Source organism: Panthera uncia, chromosome D4 (assembly GCF_023721935.1).
Source record: "Panthera uncia isolate 11264 chromosome D4, Puncia_PCG_1.0, whole genome shotgun sequence".
Lineage (NCBI taxonomy): Eukaryota > Metazoa > Chordata > Mammalia > Carnivora > Felidae > Panthera > Panthera uncia.
This window is the reverse complement of record NC_064807.1, coordinates 6,117,651-6,140,273: the sequence shown is the minus strand read 5'-3', so window position 1 is coordinate 6,140,273 and position 22,623 is coordinate 6,117,651. Positions and strand designations below refer to the sequence as shown.

The 22,623-nt window shown below is 43.9% G+C and overlaps 1 protein-coding gene across 3 annotated transcripts in view; it reads left to right on the top strand.

The window, feature by feature from the left end:
* Window positions 1–22,623, top strand: part of PDCD1LG2 (programmed cell death 1 ligand 2) — a 76,602-nt gene that overhangs the window by 18,992 nt on the left and 34,987 nt on the right. For all 3 annotated transcript variants that reach the window (XM_049642383.1, XM_049642469.1, XM_049642550.1), the window contains exons 3-5: window positions 3,262–3,567; window positions 12,163–12,432; window positions 19,480–19,614. In XM_049642383.1, the coding sequence (XP_049498340.1) occupies window positions 3,262–3,567; window positions 12,163–12,432; window positions 19,480–19,614 (711 nt within the window). The remainder of the gene's footprint in view (window positions 1–3,261; window positions 3,568–12,162; window positions 12,433–19,479; window positions 19,615–22,623) is intronic.

The window sequence follows — 22,623 nt, the reverse complement described above, 5'->3', positions numbered from 1 at the left end:
ACTGTTCACCTACCTAAGAGGTAACGTACTTTATGCCACAGCCCCTGCACACACACTCTGTAGAAGGCAGAGGAGAGAAGCAAGCAGAAAATGGATTTTTGTCAAAGGCCCAGAGCGTAAAGAGGGGAGTTCTGCCCTCTGCTATGGGGAGTTCCAGAGGAAGTTACAGACTGTCTCTCTCTGTCATGAGAAGAAAGCCTAAGTGTGGTAAATAAATTTGTTAAATAAATTCAATAGAGGCAACACCCAAAGTCTTCTGACACTTGTTATATCTCAGATTCAGGGACTGAACTTTCTCGCAAGCCCCATTTCTCTTCCCTGTTTCCTGCTTTATCATGTGTAATAAGATAACAGAAGGAGAGTAAGAGTAAATCCCTGCATCTGGCACACAGAAGATGGTTACTATACATTTGGTGAAAGAATAAGTAAATAGTACTCTTCAGGCCAGAGTGCATTTGATAGCAGATAGCTCTGTCTTGGTTATAGGGGGACTTCATAACTCAAAGTTTCGAGATGGTTCCCATCATCAAGGGGTCTACCCTTAAGAGGGTCCTATTATGGAGACCCAGGGTGAGAGGTATTACTCTCAGGTGTTCAGTGGATTTCATGAAATGGAATCATGCAGGAAATTCAGAAGCACAAATCTCTTTCCACACGTGTCATTCCAGAGTCTTCTCAATCTGTCCAAGCAAATGCAGGTGTGATTAACAGTGTTTTACAGAGAGGCCCTCATGTTATACACCTGCCCCCGCCCCATCCTGCACCACAGAATGCTGGGCAGATATGAACTCTAGCACTGTTAGAAAGTCACCTTCATGTTCTGGTCATGGTTGAAATCGGGTTTGGAGGCAAGATATAAACTTGCCAATCATTTTCGATAAATGTCAAGTTTTGTGCATAACTATCAAGTTTGCTGTGTGATGATTAAGAATGACAGTCTGTGCAATTTGGGTAAGTTGCAGTTTGATGAGAGGAAAACAGAAGTGAGTATGGTTAGGCTTGTCCTTTCTTCTTCTTCTCCCTCTTTCTGTCATTTATTTGCCTTTAACTGGAACTTAGTATGTGCTAGGCACTGGAGATACCAAAACAGACTCAACCTGGTCACTGCCTTCAAAGTCTTGCAGGATAGTAGAAGGAGAAACTCAAGTCAGAAGAGAAATTGCCATGTGAATCCTTCAAGCAACAGGAAACCCAAAATTTACGTATACTGTAAAATCTGTTGCCCAAGATGGTCAGGGAATGGGCTGTCCTGGTTGATAAAATATCGTGGTCAATAAAGAAAGGCCATGTATTGCATAGGTGGATTACCACTTCCCCAAGAATTAAAACATGGTACAAAAGAAAGGAACTGATGTTTACTGACTGCCTGCTACCTGCCAAAATAAGGCACTTCATATGTGCTATTTTGCCTAGTTTTCCCCCACAATACTTAGATGCAGATTCTAACCTTACACCTGTATAGATAAAGAAGCAAAGACTCACAGAGCTAAATGACATGTTCAAGATCAAAGCACTCATAGTCTCAATACTAGTCAAGGTTCATCTGTCACTAAATCCCATGCTCTAACTGTACCACTTTCATAATGGTAAAAACTCCTTGAGTAGCATCTGCTTAGATCCCATCCCCAAGTATGTGTTGAATGGATGTTTTGACTAATCAAATTAATGGATGAATGAAGGAAGCTCTCCTGAATACAGTTTTATCTAATCTTTTGTCAGGATTCAGAAATGACTTTAAGATCTTGCTGCACCTCGGTCATAATGAATATCCATCCATTAATGATGGAGGCAGCATAATTTTCTACAGTTGCCCACACTTTATCCATGCATACACCACCTTCGTTCATTTTGCTTTGCTTTACCGCTCTTCATGCTATTGCTTTTATGGGATTCTTTAAATCAACTCAGCTTTAATTTTTTGAACCAAATGGTATACCCCTGGGGTAAATGGAAAACCAGTATAGTATCACTGTTACTGGTAAATAGAGGATATGAACAAAAAAAAGTGCAACAAAAGTAGTGTTATTAAATTCTACCCAGATCTACAGTATCTGCCTGGGAACTTCCTGTTTTATTAAAAGAAGAAATAGCGATTGTTGGAGGTGTGAGAGTCTAATTGCAAATTATATGTTGTTTGAAAGACTGAAGTAGAATTGAAGAGGAAATAAATTTCTCTCTGGGTAATTCAGTTCCCTTTAGGCCTTAATTCTACCCTAGATAAAATTATTTCATGTGCTTCGTAGGTGCCTCATATTTTGGGAAATACCTTTGCAGTAGAAACTATTGATTTTTAAGTCAAACATCTAACTGGCTCTAAATTTTAACTTTACTAATTGTGTGTCCTAGAGTGAATCACTTTGAGCCAGTTTCTTCAACTATAAAACAGTAATAATAATACATATTTCATGGTTATATTTTCAGGATTAAGTGGCATAGTTATAACAAGCCTAGCACTTGGGGTGCCTGGGTGGCTCAGTCGGTTAAGCATCCGACTTTGGCTCAGGTCATGATCTCATAGTCCGCGAGTTTGAGCCCCACATCAGGCTCTGTGCTGACAGCTCAGAGCCTGGAGCCAGCTTCAGATTCTGTGTCTCCCTGTCTCTCTGCCCCTTCCCCACTCACGCTCTGTCTCTCTCTGTCTCAAAAATAAATAAACATTTAAAAAAAAAAGAATAACGAGCCTAGCACAGTGCCTGGTGCATAATAGGCATACACTAAACATTAGTTCTATTCCTCTCTTCTCCTTATTGACAGAAAATAAACTTCTCCAATGGGGTTGTATGATGCGATGGGTGAGGGCACTAGGGACATACCTGGGTCTGATCCTGGCTACTTTTCCGTGCCTCAGTTTCACTTTCTAAAAAGAGGATGGCTCTACCTTGCTGGCTTCCTGGGAGGACAAAATCTGTTAGCAGATGCCTAGCATATACTAAGAACTCAACAAATGATAGTTGCTACTATTACTGTCACTTGTGAGGGGAGGTAGTATTTGGCAGGGAATGATATAATTTGATCCATATGGAGACAATGAGTCTGGGTAAGGAGGGTTGAGAGAAGAGAACTACCTCACAACAGTGGATCCAGAATTCCACTCTTGCCCAGACAGAATAGGGCACAGCAGAGAAAGAGCCCAAAGGACTGCCCAATGCGTGACAGGTGTCTCCTGGAAAATGGGGGTGTGATGGGTCTCCTCAGCTCCCACTCGGCACGGAACTGAAATGTGAAGGCAGACAATGGGAGAATGTTTTGTGTTCTGTTCAGCTTTATTCACAGTGATGGTCTCCCAGGAACTGTACACAGCAGACTACGGCAGCAATGTGACCCTGGAGTGTCGTTTTGACACTGAAGGTCATGTGGAACTCAAGGACTTAAGGGCCAGTCTGCAGAAGGTGGAAAACAATACATCTTTGCACAGCGAAAGAGCCACTTTGCTGGAGGAGCATCTGTCTCTGGGGAAGGCCTTATTCCACATCTCTCGGGTGCAAGTGAGTGACGCAGGACAGTATCGCTGCCTGATCATCTATAGGGTCGCCGGGGACTACAAGTACCTGACTCTGAAAGTCAAAGGTGAGTAGTTTCAAGGACGAGAATCTTTGGAGGCATCGGCACAAGCAAAAACTCGGAGATGGTTACAAAGAGACCGGGCAGTCTTAGAGAAAACAGAAGCACCTGCGCAGAAGTATTTTCTAATCTCTGAGTGTAACGCAGCTGAGGTGAGGGGAAATAGGGGAAGGAGTTGCAAGAATAATGTGGGTCTGGAGGGAAGGCAGGAAATGCGTCCCTGAAAGGCGGGAGGACACCAAAGCTAAGCCCTGTCTTGCCCACAGTCCTCCAAAGGAACAACACTGACCTGATTGTTAAGCTCCTCTTTGAGAGAAGCTCATTCCTCTGGTCCAGAGTTTTTTAAGCCATGGTTTGCCAACCATTAATGGATGGAAGTATCAATTTAGTGAGTAGCAACCAGGTAGGTGTCTTTTTCCCAATAAAATGAATGAGCAAAATGAATAGATCAGAAGGCATCACATAGTAGGCTGAGTGTTGTCTTGTGACACTCTTGTTTCAGAGGTGTGTGTGTGTGTGTGTGTGTGTTGGTTTGTGATGTAAAATATTTTTGCTCACTCTGGGTCACAGTTTAAGAAGTTTGGAAAACACTGCTCTTGTCCAAGCTTCACCTATTGCAGATGAAGCAGCTAAAGTCCAGAGAAGTCAAGTGGGTAGGCTGGGGGAGCCCCGTTAAGTCAATAGCTGTCCCCATTCCTCTAGGTTAAGGGCTCTCCTTACCCCGATACAAGCCAAGAACCTAAATCCGAAGAGAATCTTCAAGTTCATGTTTGTTCTGGAAAAGGTCATTTTGGAAAAGACCATAAAAGAACAACAGATTTGGCTCTGTTCATCAGCTTGTGTTTTTCATCCTGCCCGGACTGCTCTGGGTTTTTTCTCTGTCCCCTTCCAATCTCACCCATTAGGCCTCAGAGGATCTGTTCTGTCTTCTGGAAAGTCCACAGACTTTGGTCCCTAAAGACCATTGACCTTGGCAGCAATGTTGTAACTTTATGATCTGGCACAAAGAAGGACAAACTAGGAGGGTTAGACATAAGGGTGAATGTTGTTTCCACCTGTGGCCTTGGGCAGGTTATTTCACCTTTCATAATCTCACATTTTTCTTATTTGTAAAAGGATAACAATAGTAGCACCTACCACATAGGATTATTGTAAAAATTGAGATAATGAACATAGAGAACTGAGCATGGTGCTTGGCACATGGTGAGTGTCCAGGGAGTCGGTTTAAAGACCTCCTCTCATCTCAGCCATCAATAAGTCATCAGGAAAGTCATGTGCTTGGATGTAACTGACTTCCACCTTCACTGCATTTCCTACATCCAGAACTGGAATGAATGCTACAACTTTGAAGTTAGCCTGAGTTCAATTAATGGGAAGAAAGAGGGCTCTACATTGTCATGATCTCCTAATGTGTTCAGTATCTTCACCCCTCACTCCCTGACTCCATGTTTGTTAATCTCTATTTAAGTGCTGTAATGCATCTAGGGTCTCTGGGCAATTGGGGGCCAGTCATTTCATGCTTTCTGTCCAATTGAAAGCTGCCATTCATTCCTGGAAAGCCACTCTCCCAGCTTCGTCACCTAGCTCAGGGATGACTCAGGTGTGGAACAGGTTAATTCCTTAAATCCGAATTATTTATTCTTTAGATCATTGATGGTCTTTGAACTAAGGTAGATGGATATACGAAAACTATACTAAGGTATATGGATATATGAAGACAGTTTTAGGAAATGAGTTTCTAATTCCTAATCTTCCCCAACTACTCTTTCCCCAAATTGAGTGTGCCTGAGAATACGCCTTCCAGGCAAGTCTCTTGGGGTTCCCCTAAAACACTTCCTCTTTGATCATTGCCTTCTTCCACTTCATAAAAAGTGTGCCTCTCACCCATTGTGAATATGGTGCATTGCCCTGGGGCATAGAAAAACATGGCGCTGACCAAAAGAGTGATTAGAAATATTGATACCATATCAAACTTTAAAGACTAATAAATACTTCTGAAAAATAAGTGATATCAAGTTCTGTGTTCAACAAATTTGGAGAAGGCCCTAATAGAGTTAATAGATGATAGCAAAAAATGAAATAGTTTTTTTTTTCCATGTAAATCATAATGAAGTGACATTCCTGTAACAAAACTGCTTCTACTCCCACTTACTTATTCACATGAGTAAGCCCTTCTTGCCACAAAAACGGAAAGTCAGAAATAGAACCGATGCTTACCCTTGCCTCATTCCAACCACAAAGTCATATACATCCTCAGATAAGTGGACAAGTTGAAAAAGAGAACCCCATCCATCCTATTAAGAGATACATTTCTAGTCAACTTGCCCTTTTATGCTTAATCATTATCACCATTTTTACATTTGGATCTTACATGTGCTGATAATAATAGAAATGAGATTTCCTTTTTTTAGTATTTTAAATGTTTTTATTTATTTTTGAGAGAGAGACAGACAGGAAGATCATGAGCAGGGGAGCAACAGAGAGAGAGGGAGACCCAGAATCTGAAGCAGGCTCCAGTCTCCAAGCTGTCAGCACAGAGCCTGATGCAGGGCCCGAACTCAACAATGCCAGATCATGACCTGAGCTGAAGTTGGTTGCTTAACCAACTGAGCCACCCAGGTGCCTCAGAAATTAGATTTCAGTGCACAAGAAAACTATGAACACTTGAAGCCTCGTGATCACAAGGAAAAAAACGACCCTCAAGAGCGAGATGTATTTTGTTGTTGCAAAGAAACATAAGGATAATCAATAAAAGAACTTCCAAACATGTTGCGTTAGGATAAAATCCTGCATGAAAAGTGGCATGGGAGCGGAGGGTCACAGAATGACACAGTGTGAAAGAGAAACCGTGTAAAGCTCGGACCATTAGAGGAGAATTTTTGTATATATTTTTCCACAGATGGTGGCATGTGTGAAAGATATCTAGCTATCTTTTGCCCTCTAGACAGCATTAGATACATCTGTAAGAGTCAAATCATTGTTTTACTTAAAATATAAATATTTACAAAATGCTAAACATAATCTATTTTCCCAATATAGAAACTTAGGAAAAATTTTTTTTAAATTTTTTTTTAATGTTTATTTATTTTTGAGACAGAGAGAGACAGAGCATGAATGGGAGAGGGTCAGAGAGAGAGGGAGACACAGAATCTGAAGCAGGCTCCAGGCTCTGAGCTGTCAGCACAGAGCCCGACGCGGGGCTCGGACTCATGGACAGCGAGATCATGACCTGAGCCGAAGTCGGACGCTCAACCGACTGAGCCACCCAGGCGCCCCGAAACTTAGGAAAATTTTTAAGAACCGACCTAAGACGTGTGAGAAGGGGCATACTGCATCCAAGTCCTTTTAGAAGGAATGCAGGCAATAACAGGAAAAGCTGAAGACCGTCAGCTGAGAGTATTCTAACCTGATCAGGGGTCTCTGGAGAAAGCAGGGGAGATTTGGGACCTTAGTAAGGATTTGCTTCAACGAAACAGGACTAGAGGAAGGATGTGCTTTTTCCTTAAAATGCCTCATCTATGGCATAAACTTGAAAACAGGTTTATAGCAACTTCTTGGACGTCCAGGCAATATTTCATATGAAATATAGTGAAAAGAGCGCTAACTTCAAAAGTACAGGAAAAAGTCAATACTAGGTAGAGAGGTTTCTGAAGGGGAAGGCTGCCACTACAGGACTGTGAGTAACCTGTCCGAGGGAGGTCAGGGAACATGGCCTAAGAGAAGAGCGCCGTGACCCCGAGAGTCCAGAGAGGCCAGGGCTTGCGCCCTCAGGTTGAGAACTGGCCTATGCAAAAGATCCCAGACAGTCCCAGAACAAGTCGTAAGAACAGAAGAGCCAAAGCAGCCTGAAGTCTCCAGGCAGGGTGGGAGATGGGAATGGGAGACGGCCAACCCCCAGAACAGGCTGAGGCTCACAGAAGTGTTTCCAACCGGTGAAAAAGCCCCAAGCTCCATGGGCATACAGCTTGAGCAAGTTGAGGAAGGAGGTGGCAAGGCTTCCATTTTTCTCTCACAATGGCCTTCACCCTAAGGAGGGCAAGACAAAGGGCATGGGTGGGGTGGGGGGGAACAGCCCAAGGGAAGTGATGCAGCCTGGAAAAGATAATGACAGCCTCTGGACCTAGAGAAAGCATTTGCTTAAGACACTTACTAATAGGGCTAAATCTCTCCTTTCAGTGCCTTTCCCCACTTGGGGAAACAAAAGGGTAATAAGGAAAGCTGGAATTAAGAAAACAATGTCCCGAATTCTGAAATGAGGAAAAGTGCCTGCAACTTACAAACTATTTAACCTGAGGTTCCTCTGCAGCTCATTTAACAGACAAATTGGGAGCAAGCCTAAAAGATTTATTTCAGCAATTACTATAAACCCGCCTATGTTCTGTTAAGACCGAGGTATTTGTAAAACTATATTTTTTCACCTTAATTACTATCATTATGATAGAGCAAATAATACAATGTGCAGCTTTTTCTTTATTTCAGAAATGCTAGAGTTGCCAGTAGCATAGGGATCATATAGTGAGAGACGACCAGGGAAACAAAAACCATTTAAACCAGTAGAAATTTCAATCAGAAAATAGCAATTCTTTTGATGGAACAGACTGAACAGCCAACCTGGGAACAGTGTGGCAAATCGGCAATTAGCAAGAGCAAGAAGCTGTTGCCCGCACTGGACTGGAGGGAGAGGGGGAAGGCAGGAGTACTGGAGTTCAGAGGCCAAGGTCATTCTACAGACGCTAGAACCACAACGGGCCCATCCAGTGGTAGCAGGAGCCGAGGAAGAGATGTGGGTGCTGGTGGAGAGGCCCCTATAGCATAGACCATAGGGGAGAAATACCCCGACTTCTCCCTCCCGCTTGCCCTCCAGTCTTCCCACCATGCCTCCTATTGGCTGTCAGGAGCCTGGGGAGATAGCCTGCAGGAGTCTCCTAGATCATTCATTTAGTAAAATTGATCTCATGACCTTAGACTGTATTAAAACCCTGTGCTGGGCCTAAAATGTGCTCCACACATAGGAAGTAATTAGTCCCACTATACTTTGTGCTGCTTAAAGTCTGGAATATAGGTCATGTTATACTGGCAAACAAAGCGAATCCAAGTCTGGTCTGAAAACTGTCCTCTGAGATAGGGTTGAAGGAAGTAGCCATGTTTTACCCAGAAGTCAAAGACGATATGGAATCTTGCCAGTTATCTTCAAACACCCGAAGGATCATATGCAACAGTGAATAATAATTGCTAACATTAACCGAGTTTTTGCTATATTCTAGGCACCTAAGTCATTCAATCATCCTAACACCTCTGTTAAGGATAAGTATTATTGTACAACCAGAAGGCTCGACAGGTCATGTAACCAGCCCTTGGCTCAGCATAGTCAGACCTTTCAGACTTCTGTCTACTATGCTGCCCCCATGTTGTCTTATTAAACCAGGCAATTACCAATGGGTTGAAGCTGCCCAGAAGCAAAGTTTGGCTTGGCAGAAGGATGATCTTTCCAATGAAAGTTTAGCTTTCTTATTGTCTAATCATGGTAATGGCTACTCCTGAAAGTAGGAGCTTCTATTAATCGATGTATTTTGCCCAGAGTTAGTTATCTAGCAGGTTACTAATATCAGAAAAGTGTTAGTAAGATAAAAGGAGACACTTCATAAAGATAAAGTCAAGACAACAGGGAGACATAACAATCCTAAATGTGTGTACATCTAGCAACATAGCTTCGAAACATATAAAACAAAAATAAAACAGACCTAAAAGGAGAAATAAATCCTCAGTCATGTTTGGAGATTTCAACTCATCTCTACTATAATGGATAAACAAAAAAGAAAATAGAAGGGTTCAGTAAACACAACCATCTTGGCCTAACTGACACATACAAAACTTACACCCAACAACTGCAGAGTAGGAAGTTGGACTATTTTTAACTTTAAGATGACTTTCATCTCTGAAATTCTAAAATTTACTCATCTTTTCCTAAGAATATCTCCCTTAGTCCAGCTTCCCTGTTGTGTGTTGCTAATATGTATTTTCAGCCACTTCCCAAATTTGCATGAGGCTGTGGAGGTGTCTTTAATGTTGTAAACATGCAGGCTGTGGGCTCCCATCCTTTCCCCAAACCTTGCTGGTTCTTTTAAGTGAACATCTCTCTCATCTGCTTCCTCATTTGTATATCCCAGATTATAGCCTCAGCCTACCTCCCGATTCCTGGCCCCCTGACCTCTGAAACCACCTCTCAACCTGGCCCTCAAGATCAGCTTCTTGTTCTGAGCTATCCTGCAAGAACCAGCCACACCTTCATATGCAACACATTGCTGCTATGAACCCATTTATTCTTCTCCATCCCCCCAAAGACCCCAGAACTTACAGAAATAATCTACACCAAAATAGGATGAAATGATTATAAGAGGACATCAAACCAAGGGAAAATACGTGTAGGTAAATAACGTAAAATGAGAGATAAGGTGAGTCCTCAAAAATTCATGCTTCAAATACTATTGAATCTGTACAGGTAGATCAAAATTGGCTTCAAGGACACTGGTAGGTCTAACCGGTTCAACTCCTCAGCAGGATGCTTCAAAACCTGCTTCTCCTCATCTTCCACTAGTTCTGTGTGTCCCTAGTTCCCCCTGGGAAAACACGTCCCCCTCCCCCCTTCCTGTGTCTATTGCTCTATCCCCAGACTTTTGCAATTACAGAGAGAATCATCGATTCCAATGCAGAATTCAGAATAACGTGGCCACGACTGGCATGAGTTCAAGTCCCTCTACCTACCCCAGATTCCAGCTGTTTTGAATTTTACCTACCTCATAGGGTCCTTGGAGAGTCTAACTGGGATAATGTGTGTCAAGGAGATAGAATCAGGTTTTAGAGCCACTCACCCCTGTTCCTCTCCTTGGACCCCTGGTCCAAGTCCTTGACCAGGTGAGCTCTACGCACAAGAACCAATAGCCAAATGGGAAATGAACTCCATTTGTTAAATTAGTACCTGGATGAGCACATGATTTTCTCCCTTCCCCTCTCGGTACTTTAAGGCTTCTCTGGTGATTTACACTGGAGAACATGACTTAGAATAAGGGCCTCTTTTTTCCTGCACCCCCATCCTAACTTAGAGTCCAGGTTTGCCGAACAGACCCTAAAATTACTCATCTATCCAGCCTCATGGATAATAAAGTCCATCCCACCCACCCAGTCACAAGCAGAAGCTGGAATACTGTGAGCCAGGAAGATTTCAGAGCTTTTTGAGGCAGGCAGGTCAGTAGGCCCAACTGAGTATGCTCTACTGCGTGGAGACAAGAACTTCAAGAGAGGCCCACAGACCGTGAACCACGCTTCCAGATGAGGTCACTCACCGCAGTGAACAGTGACCCCGTGAGCATCTTTGGCTATAACTAATCAAATTAGCAACTCACAACACAGAGACACAAAGGGAAGTACTCAAGGGGCAAAACTGTGGAGAGGGGCCTGAACATTCCTCCCCCTTCCACAGTACATGAAATCACACAGCGTGAAGCTTAGCACCTAGAAAGCACTTACTACCTCATACACATTTGATGTTTTCCACAGGGCTGTCCTCATGATTTTAATGTAAAATTGCTTTTTAGGATGGGTGTGCCTGTTGATACTCCTCCCAACAGTAAGAAAAAAATGGTTTCATCACACCTGAGCCACAAACACAAAGATTGTATCAAAATTCTGTTTCTTAAAAATTTCCTAGCTAATGGAAGTTAGTACTCATTTCCACTTCCCTTCACCAAAAACTAACAGATTACTTTCCATACTCCCTGGTATCTGCATATGTTGTTAATATGTCTTTATTTGGGGCTATCATCTAAGATAACAATTTGTCCTTGTGTCTTATTGCTTTCGATGTCATTTGTATGCATTTTAGATCTCAGTTTTTTAGAGGGTAGGGAGCCACTTTGGATTAATTTACTCAGCATACACTATACACAGGTGTGTGTGTGTGTGTGTGTGTGTGTGTGTGTGTATGTGTGTACAGGATAAGTAAGTTATATAACTAATTCTTAACTCTTTATAGATAGAATCTAGGTCTTTATTTTTTTCTCCTCCTAATCTCATAGAGAAGGGAGGAAAGGGGGAAGTGGGAAGAAAGTTTTCTTCTGAAAAGATGTTGGAAGAAGCACCAAGTAAAACAAGAATGTGGGGATTATCTAGTGATTTCATTTAACCACCTTCTGTCTTTTCTCCAGTCCCCGGTTGTAAGATAATTTACAGGAATACAGGAAGCCACAGAGTGTGGTAGTGGAAAGCACTGTTGAGACTTGGAATCAAACTTCCAATGTGCAGATGTTGGCTCCAGCAATTATTAAAGCCTGGTGACTCTGGGCAAAATACTCAACCTCACTCGCTTCAGTTACCTCCAACAAAAATTGGGAATACCAACAACACCATTTTTGTTATATTATAAAAATGAAATCCTTCGATGTCAGTAGCATGATATCTGGGACACAGGAAATGTTTAAAAAATTAAAAGCATAATTACTTAATATTGATAATGATAATTTTAGCCATTTCACATGGCAATGAGTACGGAGATCTCTAGGAATCAGAAAAGAAAAACTTACTTCTTTTTCTTTTTGTATTATCCAGCTTCCTACAAGAAAATAAACACTCATATCCTTAAGATCCCAGGGGTAGATGAGGTACAGCTCACCTGCCAGGCTGAAGGTTATCCCCTGGCAGAAGTGTCCTGGCCAAACGTCAGCGTCCCTGCCAACACCAGCCACACCAAGACCTCTGAAGGCCTCTACCGGGTCACCAGTGTTCTGCGACTAAAGCCACACCCCGGCAGAAATGTGAGCTGTGTGTTCTGGAATGCTAACGTGAAAGAACTTACTTCAGCCGTCATAGACCCTCATGGTAAGAGCAGCCCACCCTTCCCGACTCCAGTAGTCAGGAAATAGATGGCATACTCAGAATGAGTAATTGGAGGATAGCGTAATAAAAAGTCTATTTGTGGAGGTGTGGTCAGAATCTAGAGAAGCGAGTAAGGTTATGGCCAGACCCTGGGGCTTCAACAGTCAGAGGAGTGACTGCTACTGTTGGGGTGGTTCCCGGATGGAAGCCAGGGAGACAAATACCCCAACCTCACACTCCCCCCAGCCTCCAGGCTCCTGCCTGTGCCTCCCATCCGCGGCACCCAGCTGCGAGTCAGAGAACAAGGGAGTCCCACTGATGTGTTTCAAAAAGGCCAACCTCTCAGAGCTCAGAACCCAGTGTTGAAGTGCAGAGGGTGAATCTCAAGAGGAAACAGATAATAGCCAGCATGAAAGCTAATCACTGTAATTCGGGCACGGTGCCTAGAGAGTCAGCAGAATAAATGTGACTTTGCTGGCTCTGCTGACACTCAGGTGGGTATGGGGTTTTCAAGGAAAGCTGGCCTTTTGTAAAATCTTTCAGAGCCTTTGCTGATGGCTCTGTGCCCCATACTTTAGAACTTCATGCACCAGGGAAATTTCAAACAATTTGGGAGTCTGTTTTATTTTGTAGTTGCTGGGTAAGAACATCTATTTGCCAAATAAGAGCAACTCTACACCTAGTATCAAAATTCTTCCCTAAGAGACGGGTCACCTTCTCACCAAGCTCATCATAAGGTTCCTCTTGCCCCATCTAACAAACTGCTGCAAACTTTGTGGGCTTGAGACAACACGAATTTATTAGCTTACACCTTTGAAAATCAGAAATCCCAAATGGGCTTCACTGGGCTTCAGTCAAAGTGTCGACAGGATTGCAGAGGCTCTAAGGGAGAATGATATTCTTGTTTTTTCTAGCTTCTGCATTCCTTGGCTCATGGTCCCTCTTCCACCTTCCAAGCCACCAGCTGCATCCCTCAGACGTCTGCTTCTGTCATCACGTCTTTCTTTAATTCTCCTGCCTCCCTCTTCCACCTTGTAGGGACCCTTGTAATTGCATTAGATGCCTTCCCCCAACCTGATAATTCAGGTTAATTTTCCCATTTCAAGGTCCTTAATATAATCACATCCGCAAAATCCCTTTTTGCCTGTGGGGTAACACGTTCACTGGTTTCAGGGATTAGAACATGGACATCTTTGAGGGAGCCATTATTCTGCTACCGTACCAGAAAAGGATATAATCTCCGAATAAAGGGCAGTCCCTAGCACTGCTTAAATTTGACATAATTTATAGAAACTTTAATATTGTCATTATATTCCACTTTTTGCCCTTTGTCTTAGTTAGACAAAACAGAGCCTACGATAGGAGCTCGTGTGGCATGCCAGTATTTAGGTGGTGGCCTCAGGGAGCAGGGATGGGAGGCTTAGGAGATTCAGACTAGAAGCAAGAATTGAAGTTGTTGCTATCAGCAAAACGGGAGCTCAAATACCCAAAGACCACCTGGGAAGTGTACAGACAGCCTCCCACGATGCTCACTCAAAGCACTTCAGGTGGAGGTCATCTCCTTTCACCCCTGTTGGTTGACAGCAGTCTGCAGGACTGTGCACTCCATGCTGGGAGCTATGCATGCATGTGGGCTGAGTGAGTTCCCCCCAGCACCTGTAGTGTCAAGTAATCCCAGGGCAGAAAGCAAAGTACCCATTTGAGGTGAATGAAGCAAGTCAAAGGTCACCCAGACTTCTCCCGAGCTGTGGCTGAAGTTAGAGGTGAAGCCAAGAGGAAGTGAGACAGGACTGCAGCAGTCTGTCCCTTGCCCTATAAGCCCCGTGACTAAGCCTTCAGGCTGGGAGGCAGCCATGAAGCCATATGGTATCTCTTCACAAGATTTCATAGGCAAGAGTTCATAGAACAAGCTACAGTTCTGGCTGCTGAAGTGGATGCCAAGCCATAACCGATCATTGTCCTCTCTCTCATCCCCACACATTCTAGATCTCTCTCACTCAGCACTTCAGATGGAGCAGAGGAGTGGGGGCAGGGAGTGGGCTGGTGACACTCGCTGTCAACCCTGAGAGCACCGAGCCCTTGGTTGCCTTGCCCGGAACAGACTGACTTGCTGCAGTTGCCTTTTCTTTGTTATTACTGAACGTGGAAGTACAAAAATCAGAGAATCCATGGATCCCCGAGTTCCAGACCTAACCTTCTGTGCCTGCATTAGGTAGCAGCTCTCACGTTCTTCATGGTAATCAAGACTAATCGCTCTGTCAGTAGAGAAATTCTTTTCTCTGCCTGCTGGTCCACCCATGGGTAGAACTCAAGCTATGAATTTAGATGCAGTAGAGCATATCCCTTGATGGAAGCATTTGCCACTAGGAAGCTGGACCTTTAATCCAGTAGAGCCTAAATCTGTGCGGATAAGAAGGAAAAATCCCACATGTGGGTCACTGGACATAACAGTGAGAAGGACCAAGCTTCAGCATTGAGGAAACCCTGGCACAGAAGCAGCATGTGCTTGAGGTGAGACTATCAGGGGGAAGTGAATCAGAACCCGACTGGAACCATCCATCATTCAGCTACATTCATCCCTGGCTGAAATCAGGGCTGGGACAGACAGGATAGAAGCTGGGGCATCAAAGATATCTGCTCTATCTCAAATTAATTTATATTTCATCATGAACTGGCAGGACTGAGGACTTTGAAGTGACTCAATCCCCATCTCATCATTAATTTCCCAGGATTTTCTTCAGGAGGAAAAAACCCTCCCTGACATAGTTTTCAGGGGCAGCCAGCCGCCTTCTTCTCATTGCCCCCCCCTCTACCACCCCCCCCCCAACCTATCCACACTTTACTACCCAATTCCAACACTAAGGTTAGCCCAGCTTCTTTCTAACTGAATGGATTTGAGAAAGTGAGGCAGTAAAGAGAGATGTCATGCTAAGAATCTTGGTAGAAATGAAGACATTAGAAACACCTCATTTTTAGGGTCAACTTTGAGGAAAAATAGTGAATTAGGCAAGCTGGTCTTTAATGTTCTCTACCTCTCTTTTTATCACAGTGCAGATCCTCAGACTTGACACCTTATGAAAATTGAGATACAATTAATTCATACTAGGGCTTTAGAGGCTTAAATACTAACAGTCACAGAGGAATTTATTTTTCTTGGAATTGTTGAGTAACTGTCCTTTGCTGTGTGGAATTTCCTGCCTGGTTAAGTGTAGGCCAGTACTTTGGATGGAATGTGGTTTTCCAGAAGGATCAGGGAAATAGGGGCCTGGGTAAGATGAACTTTGAGATAACTGGAATCTAGCCTTTGCACCACCGATTACATCAGTGTTTTTTTCTTTGCGGTGGAGAAGTAGGAAGGGCACACTGACCATTCCTCTGGAGACCTTGAACCAGTGATAAATTATGAATGAATGAAGGTGGTTCTTCTTTCCATGGAAGTCAGTGTAGCTGAATGAATAGTCAACAATCACAGGAGAGGCCCGTGGGGTCTGCATCAGCTCAGGATCTTCTAGGATATCACTCATAAATGTAACTGGCAAGGGCACGGAGAGATTTTCATGCAGTTAGAGACTTTCAGCCTACATTTACCTATTCTTCCCAGAATTGTATTCATGCTACTACCTCCTGACATGGCTCCTGGGCTCTGGTCAGCTCTCCTTCCTCACCAGTGCTCTCTGAGATTTCTGCCACCTCTCCCACCCCCATGATTTCTCTGCTCAGGCAGTTTCTTCCACAGAAAACATAATTACTCACCCTCTTCACTGCCCTGAAGTCTGCCCTCTCTCCAGAGCAGCTTAGATAATCCCAGGGCAAAAGTGGTCCTTCCCTTATCTCTTCTTCTAAGACTGATTACCTGTACCATGACTTGGTTTGCCTGTGACTATACTTGTCTTTTATCTTTCATTGTATTTTAATTGTTCACATGGGTCTTCTTTGTGGCAAAAGCTAAAACAGTATGCCCATACTAAGCTAAAACACACTGCCCATACTAAGTGCTCAATTAATGTCAGATTAGTGGGTTGGAGGATTAGCCTTGATAAAACAGTCCCATTATCCCAGCCAACAGACTGTGTGGACCACCAGATCAGAGCAGTCAAGTGACCCCCTGGTTTGTAGCACTAATACCAGCAACAAATAACCAGTCACACATCCTCCCACGGTTCCTGGCATTTTAAGCTGCTTTATGACTGTCCTTTTTCTGGTCATTCTCATCAGTTGAGTTGCTCATTGCTGATTCTGTGACCCATCACAAACTTCTCTAGAAGTCAGTGAATAAAGCAAATAGAGCAATGAGAGTCTGGTGGTGGGAGGTGCTCCAGTGTTTGTAGGATGGATGACTGAACATCCTAACTTGATCAGAAACAAAAGGGCAATGGGTCCATTTTCCTTTTGAAACAGGGTTTCCTCTGCTCAGCCCATTGTTGCATTTCATGAGGAAATACAATGGGATTGGAACACAGGAAATAACTATAAAAACATTTTTATGGGGCCAGAAGTGAAGCCATCCAAGGAGACCTGGAGGGGACTCTCTGGCAGTGGTCAAGAGCATGGGCTCAGAAATCAAACAGACTTGATATTTAAATCCTCTCTCTGCCACTAGTAGCTTTCAGAACATGAACATATAACTGAGTCATCCTAGAACTTGGTCTCACATTTGTAGAATAAGAATAATGACAGATACCTTAGAGGGTGATGGTGAAGATTAAATGGAATATGCCTGCTAAGTCCTTAGCACTCAGAAAGTATGGAAACGGGGGTGGGGGGGTGGGGGGGTGGGGGGGGCAGGGAATATAGTGCCTCTACCAAGAAGCATGGCTTCCTTGAGTGCATGGGACTGTGGGGAGGATGAAACCTAGTTTTCCCATTGTATCATCATATCATTGTTAAGTAACATGTAATTATTATAAAATAATTTATAAGAATATGTATTAGAATAAAGGCTAAGCTGCTACAACAGAGAGACCTCAAAATGTGACTCAAACAAGATAGAATTCTATTGCTCTCTTAGGTAATTCAGAGCAGGTAAGTATCTATATTCCATAAAGTTATTCAGTGATCCAGGTTCTTTCCATCTTGTTGCTCGCCGTTCTCCAAAATGTTTTCTCTGTTGAATTGTCGAAGTCGGGTCACTGCCACATCAAAAAGGAAAGAGAGTCAGAAAGGAAAGTCAGAAAGGAAAAAGAATGGTGGAAGACTTGTCCAATGTTTTAAGGCCAAGGCTCAGAAGACCCATGACTTGAACTTAGTTTACATGGCTGGCCCACATCTAACTGCAGGGGAGGCTCCAAAATGTAGTCTTGAGAAGCCATGTGTCCAGCTAATGACCTCATACTAGGGGAAAAGAGAGAATGGATTTCAGGGATGAGCATCAGTCTGCCACAAGGTAAATAAGGACAGGGAGGATCGGGCTAGGTAGACTACGTAGACAGTGATTAACTCGGCCCAACAAATCCTTACTGACTGACCTCTTTCATGTAGCTGGCACTTGGCTCTATAGGGGATTCAGAGATGACTTAGGTGAAGTCTTTGTTCTCTAAATACTTACAGTCTAAGCAGACTGATGTTCGTTGTTGGAAAGTCTTGAGGGACGAGTAGAGCTTCTGTATGCAGAAGGGACTGTGAAGGAACCTTCAGAGGACAAGGGTTTGTAAAGAGTCACTGAAGTAAGGACTTCTCCTGTTGTGGAGACACTGAAGGTCTCGGGGCCCCTTGACTCACAGTGCTACTGCAGTGGTACTTAATAAGCACTTCCTAAAAGTAAAAGAGCTGTTGTAATTAGTACAAGCTATGCAATGTGTGCATGAGCCAGGCTTCTGAATCCTTTCTTCCTTAATGTTCACCACACTGTTTTCAATAAAGACAAATAACTGCAGGGAATGGAGATTTGATTAAACCAATCTGGGCTTGCAATCCTGGCTTTGCCACTTATTTGGCATTGATAACCTCAGATAGATTTTTTGGCATTTCTGAGCCTTACTTCCTGAACTCTAAAATGAGGGGCTCAGAGTAAATGATGTCCAATCCCTTCTCAACTAAAACAATCTGTGATTCTCAGATGGCACTGAGATGGGGGAGAGGGAAGGCAGTTGCCAGGATTGAGCCTTTCCTCCTGAGCACTGTTGCCAGGTTTCTCCTGGACCATAGTGTTATGTTTATTCTGCAGTAGTTACTCCATGGGGCAAAATTCAGGCTTTTGGAAAGGGCACAGCTTACCTTGGGTATGCTTCTTTCTCCCCATTGCGAAGCCCCCTCCAGTTCTTCCTCACTGTCAGTCTGGAACCCTTATTCTAACTTCTAGATACTCAGAACTCTCCTTTACAAGGCCTTCCCCTGTCTCCAAAATTGCTCTTCTCACCCGCCTCTCCAGTAAACTCACCTTTTCCTCAGTGCCAGTCCTCAGTGATTAGCTGACACAAGGAAAAGGACACGCTGTAGTAATTCACACTAAGGTATGAATGTCTGGATTTTGTATGTTAACACTATCTACAATATTATACTTTTTTCCCCAAAAGGATCCCTGTTAACCCTTGAAATTGATTGACTAATGGTATAGATTCTAAACACTGTGAGTGCTTGACAGTGGAGGGGGAATACATGTTTGGGTTGAGAGACCATCCTACTGGAAAGAAAGAGATGATGATAGATAGATAGATAGATAGATAGATAGATAGATAGATAGATAGACAGACACAGTAGATGGATGATGATGATAGATAGATAGATAGATAGATAGATAAACACAGTAGATGGATGAGAATGATGAAAAACATAGAATCTGGAACCAGACAGCCTGGATTATATCTCAGCTCTGTCTCTTACAGTGCAACTTTGGAAACATTTCCCAGACTCTCTGGACCTCCCTTTCTTCACTGGTAAAATGAGGGTCATAGCAAAGCCTGCCACATAGGATGGTCATGAGAAGTAAATGAACTAGTACGTGCAGCATACACAGAACAGTACCTGGTTATAACCTCCTCAGATGGTCAACTTGTTGGTCTATCTCTAAGTTCCCATGTAATGGGATTCTGGTGTTTTGTTTTTTTCATCCAGGTGACCTAGAACCCAAGATCCCTTCAAATTGGCTGCTTCCTGTTTTCATCCCTTCCTTCATCATTGCTTTGATTTTCATAGCTACGATGACAGCCCTAAGGAAACAGCTCTTCCAAAAGCTTTATTTTAGAAAGGGTAAGTGTGTTTTATTCATGGTAACCAAGTGGACTGGGTGTCTGCAATGTGGGGTTCTGCTCCCCAGTTTCATACCAATCTCCTCAGGGCTTATGAATCCCTTTGGGCTCATCCTGATGATTTTTTTCCCCAGAAGAAAACAGCCCTAGTCTTCTTCAGTGAGCTGAAATCCTCATATGGAATATTTTTAAAGGAATGTTTTGTTCCTATGCTGAAATAGTTTTCTTTGTTCTTTGAGCCAAGAAGAGTCATTAGCCTCATGAGATCAGTGTCATTTTGGTAATGCAGACAACTATGTGGTCAGAGTTCACGGGCAGGAGGATGCCAAGATCACTTCTGAGGATTCCTTCAGTTCTCTCCCCCTCTTGCCACATTCTGGGCGTCAGCTGGGCTAAGCCCTCCCCAACCCCTAGGAATCTGAATCCCTTGGTTGGTAATGAAAGAAGAGAAGTGTGTGAGGCCATTTGCGGGCAGGAAGACCACCTGTTTTGATGGCTCCCTAATGTCTTTCAGTGGCTCTCCTGGAGTCCCTCCTCAGCCTATCCTATTCTCACCCACCTACTCCTGTCATGTAACCTTTGAACCCTGGCCAGAATATCTGCAGACTTGTCTTCTGGTTTACTAAACTACTCCTTTTTCAGCACCCAGTAAGCTCCTCCCAAGGTCTACACATGTTTATAGAAAAGGAAATGACATCTGGGAATAATCCAATAGGAATTGGGGGTGGCCATTATTTGAGAATTGGGAGGCTTTTTGGTGTTTGTTATGCTACATTTACAGTCTAACCTCTGTATTCTCATCTGTCTCAAAATACTATCATGCTCTATTTGTCCACTGCCCTATGTATGCATTAACTTGGGTGCTAACCACAAAACTCTCTACTATAGAACCCAAGGAATTGTTGTCAAAAGAAAGGGGAGTGGAGGTTGAGGAAGAAGGAAGAAGGAAGAAGGGAGGAAGGAGAAGAGGAAGAAGGGAAAAAGAAAAAGAGAAAGAAATGATAGAAATGGAGAGGAAGGGCATTTCACCATAAAGGAGGAATTACAGTGTCTTCTCTGACAGAACTTTAACTAAACAGAATCACTTCTTTTTTTCTTTAAACATTTTATTTGGGGAAGGGGGAGCAGAGAGAGAGAGAGAGAGTTAATTTCAAGCAAGCTCCCCCTTAGCACAGAGCCTGACAGGAGTCTTGATCCCACTGACCCTGGGATCATAACCTGAGCCAAAATCAAGAGTCGGATGCTCGACTGACTGAGCTGCCCGGATACCCCAAACAGAATCACTTCCACAAATCTATGACCTCAGAGAGCCATGGCAGATGCCCCTCATTAGAATTTAATCTTCTGTCATTCTTCTTTCACCTCCCCCATACACACCCCTCAGGAACAGGTCTATACCAAAGTTCTAGGCCTGCAACCTGAGAACTTAGTCACCTGAGAAATGAGCAACAGAGTTTTCTGTCCTTACCCTGTCTGGGGGAATGAAATGGGGTCACACTGAAAGGTAGAGCAGAAAAAATTCTTTCCCTTATCCTTCACCCCAGTCTCAAGAGTGAGCAAGGCTATCAGTAGTTCCACACTAGGTACAAGGCTTGGGTACCAACTGTGGTGGTAGACATTTGTTGCTAATAAGAGTTGAGAGAGTAAATTTCCAAATGGTTCCTTATTTGTTTGTAATGAGCCAGAGGGAAATCATGGCTGCCTGTATAATACAACGCCATACCCCAACTCACATGCACTGGGATCTGCTTTCCCTCATGGGAGGCACATGGACACACACGCACACACATCTGTGTGCCTTGCATGTGTCATGAAAGAAGGTTGAGAATGGCTGACCCTGTAAATAGAGCTTTAAACCAGAGTCAGAAGGCTAGGTTGGGACCTGAAGCTGCCATTTATTGGCTCTATGATCTTGTACGAATTACCTAACTTCCTTGAGATGGCTTTTTCTATCTGTAAAATGGGAAGCGACATGAGAATGAGCGTTTTACTGCTTATTGACCCAACCTCACCGCCACTACTGAGGTTCACCTGGACTGGAACAGAACCCTCCCAACTTGTCTCCCTGCACCCATTTTTGCCACCTGCAGTATGGGTCTATTTTCGCTTCTAGCCAGAACAGGCTTTCAGGTTCTCAAGTCTACACGTCTCCATGATCAGACCTCGCCCATGGCTTCCCACTGCTCCCTAGGCGAAGTCCCAACATGCCCTGAGTGGTGTGGCTCACAATTCTGGCTTTTTCCTGAGACACCATCACCCTCGTTCTCTAAGCTCTAGCCATGTGAGGGTCCTAAGTCCTCAGTGCCACCCCACCCCTTCAGATCTGAGTTTTCTCATGTAGCACACGGTCCTCTTAAAGTATTTTCTTCTCTTTGTCCACCTGACTTGGTGTCATCCCTTAAAACTTGGTGAAGCTACTACTTCTTCAACCCTCTCCTGATTCTGCCCCCCTCACCACACCCATCACAGGACATCCCCTTGTGAGATGCTTCCGGTACCTACTTCTCCTTCCAGCACCCTCAGCACACAGTTATACGTCTAGGACCTGTTTCAATACCTTGGGCCACAAACTCAATTGCGTCCCTTTTAATTTTCCAACTAATTCCTCAAGCACCCAACTGCCTGTCTTAGACATCCAATGTCTCCCCCTTACAGCATGGACTTCCCCACCTCCAACATACTGTCACAAGGCCAACTTAGCCCACAGGGCTGCTGCTTCCAAACAGACAGGGAGGCTCCTGGGGAGCCAGGGCAGTTCCCCTGAGGGCCCTGGTTTTGAGCTCTTTCTATTCCTGCCAGGCACATTTCTGTTCCCTCTGGGGGTCTCCATCGACCATGCAAAGGCAGCCTTGCTGGTCCAGATCCCCACAAAGACCAGAGTGACCCAAGCTGACACTTTTCTGGCCCCCCTCATGTGTGCTTCCACGGTTCCCGAAGCAGGACCCTCAAGGGTTGATGAGGCAGAAGGGGCTTCCCGCTTTCCCCACAGCTGTGCCCAGCCAGCTTCTTC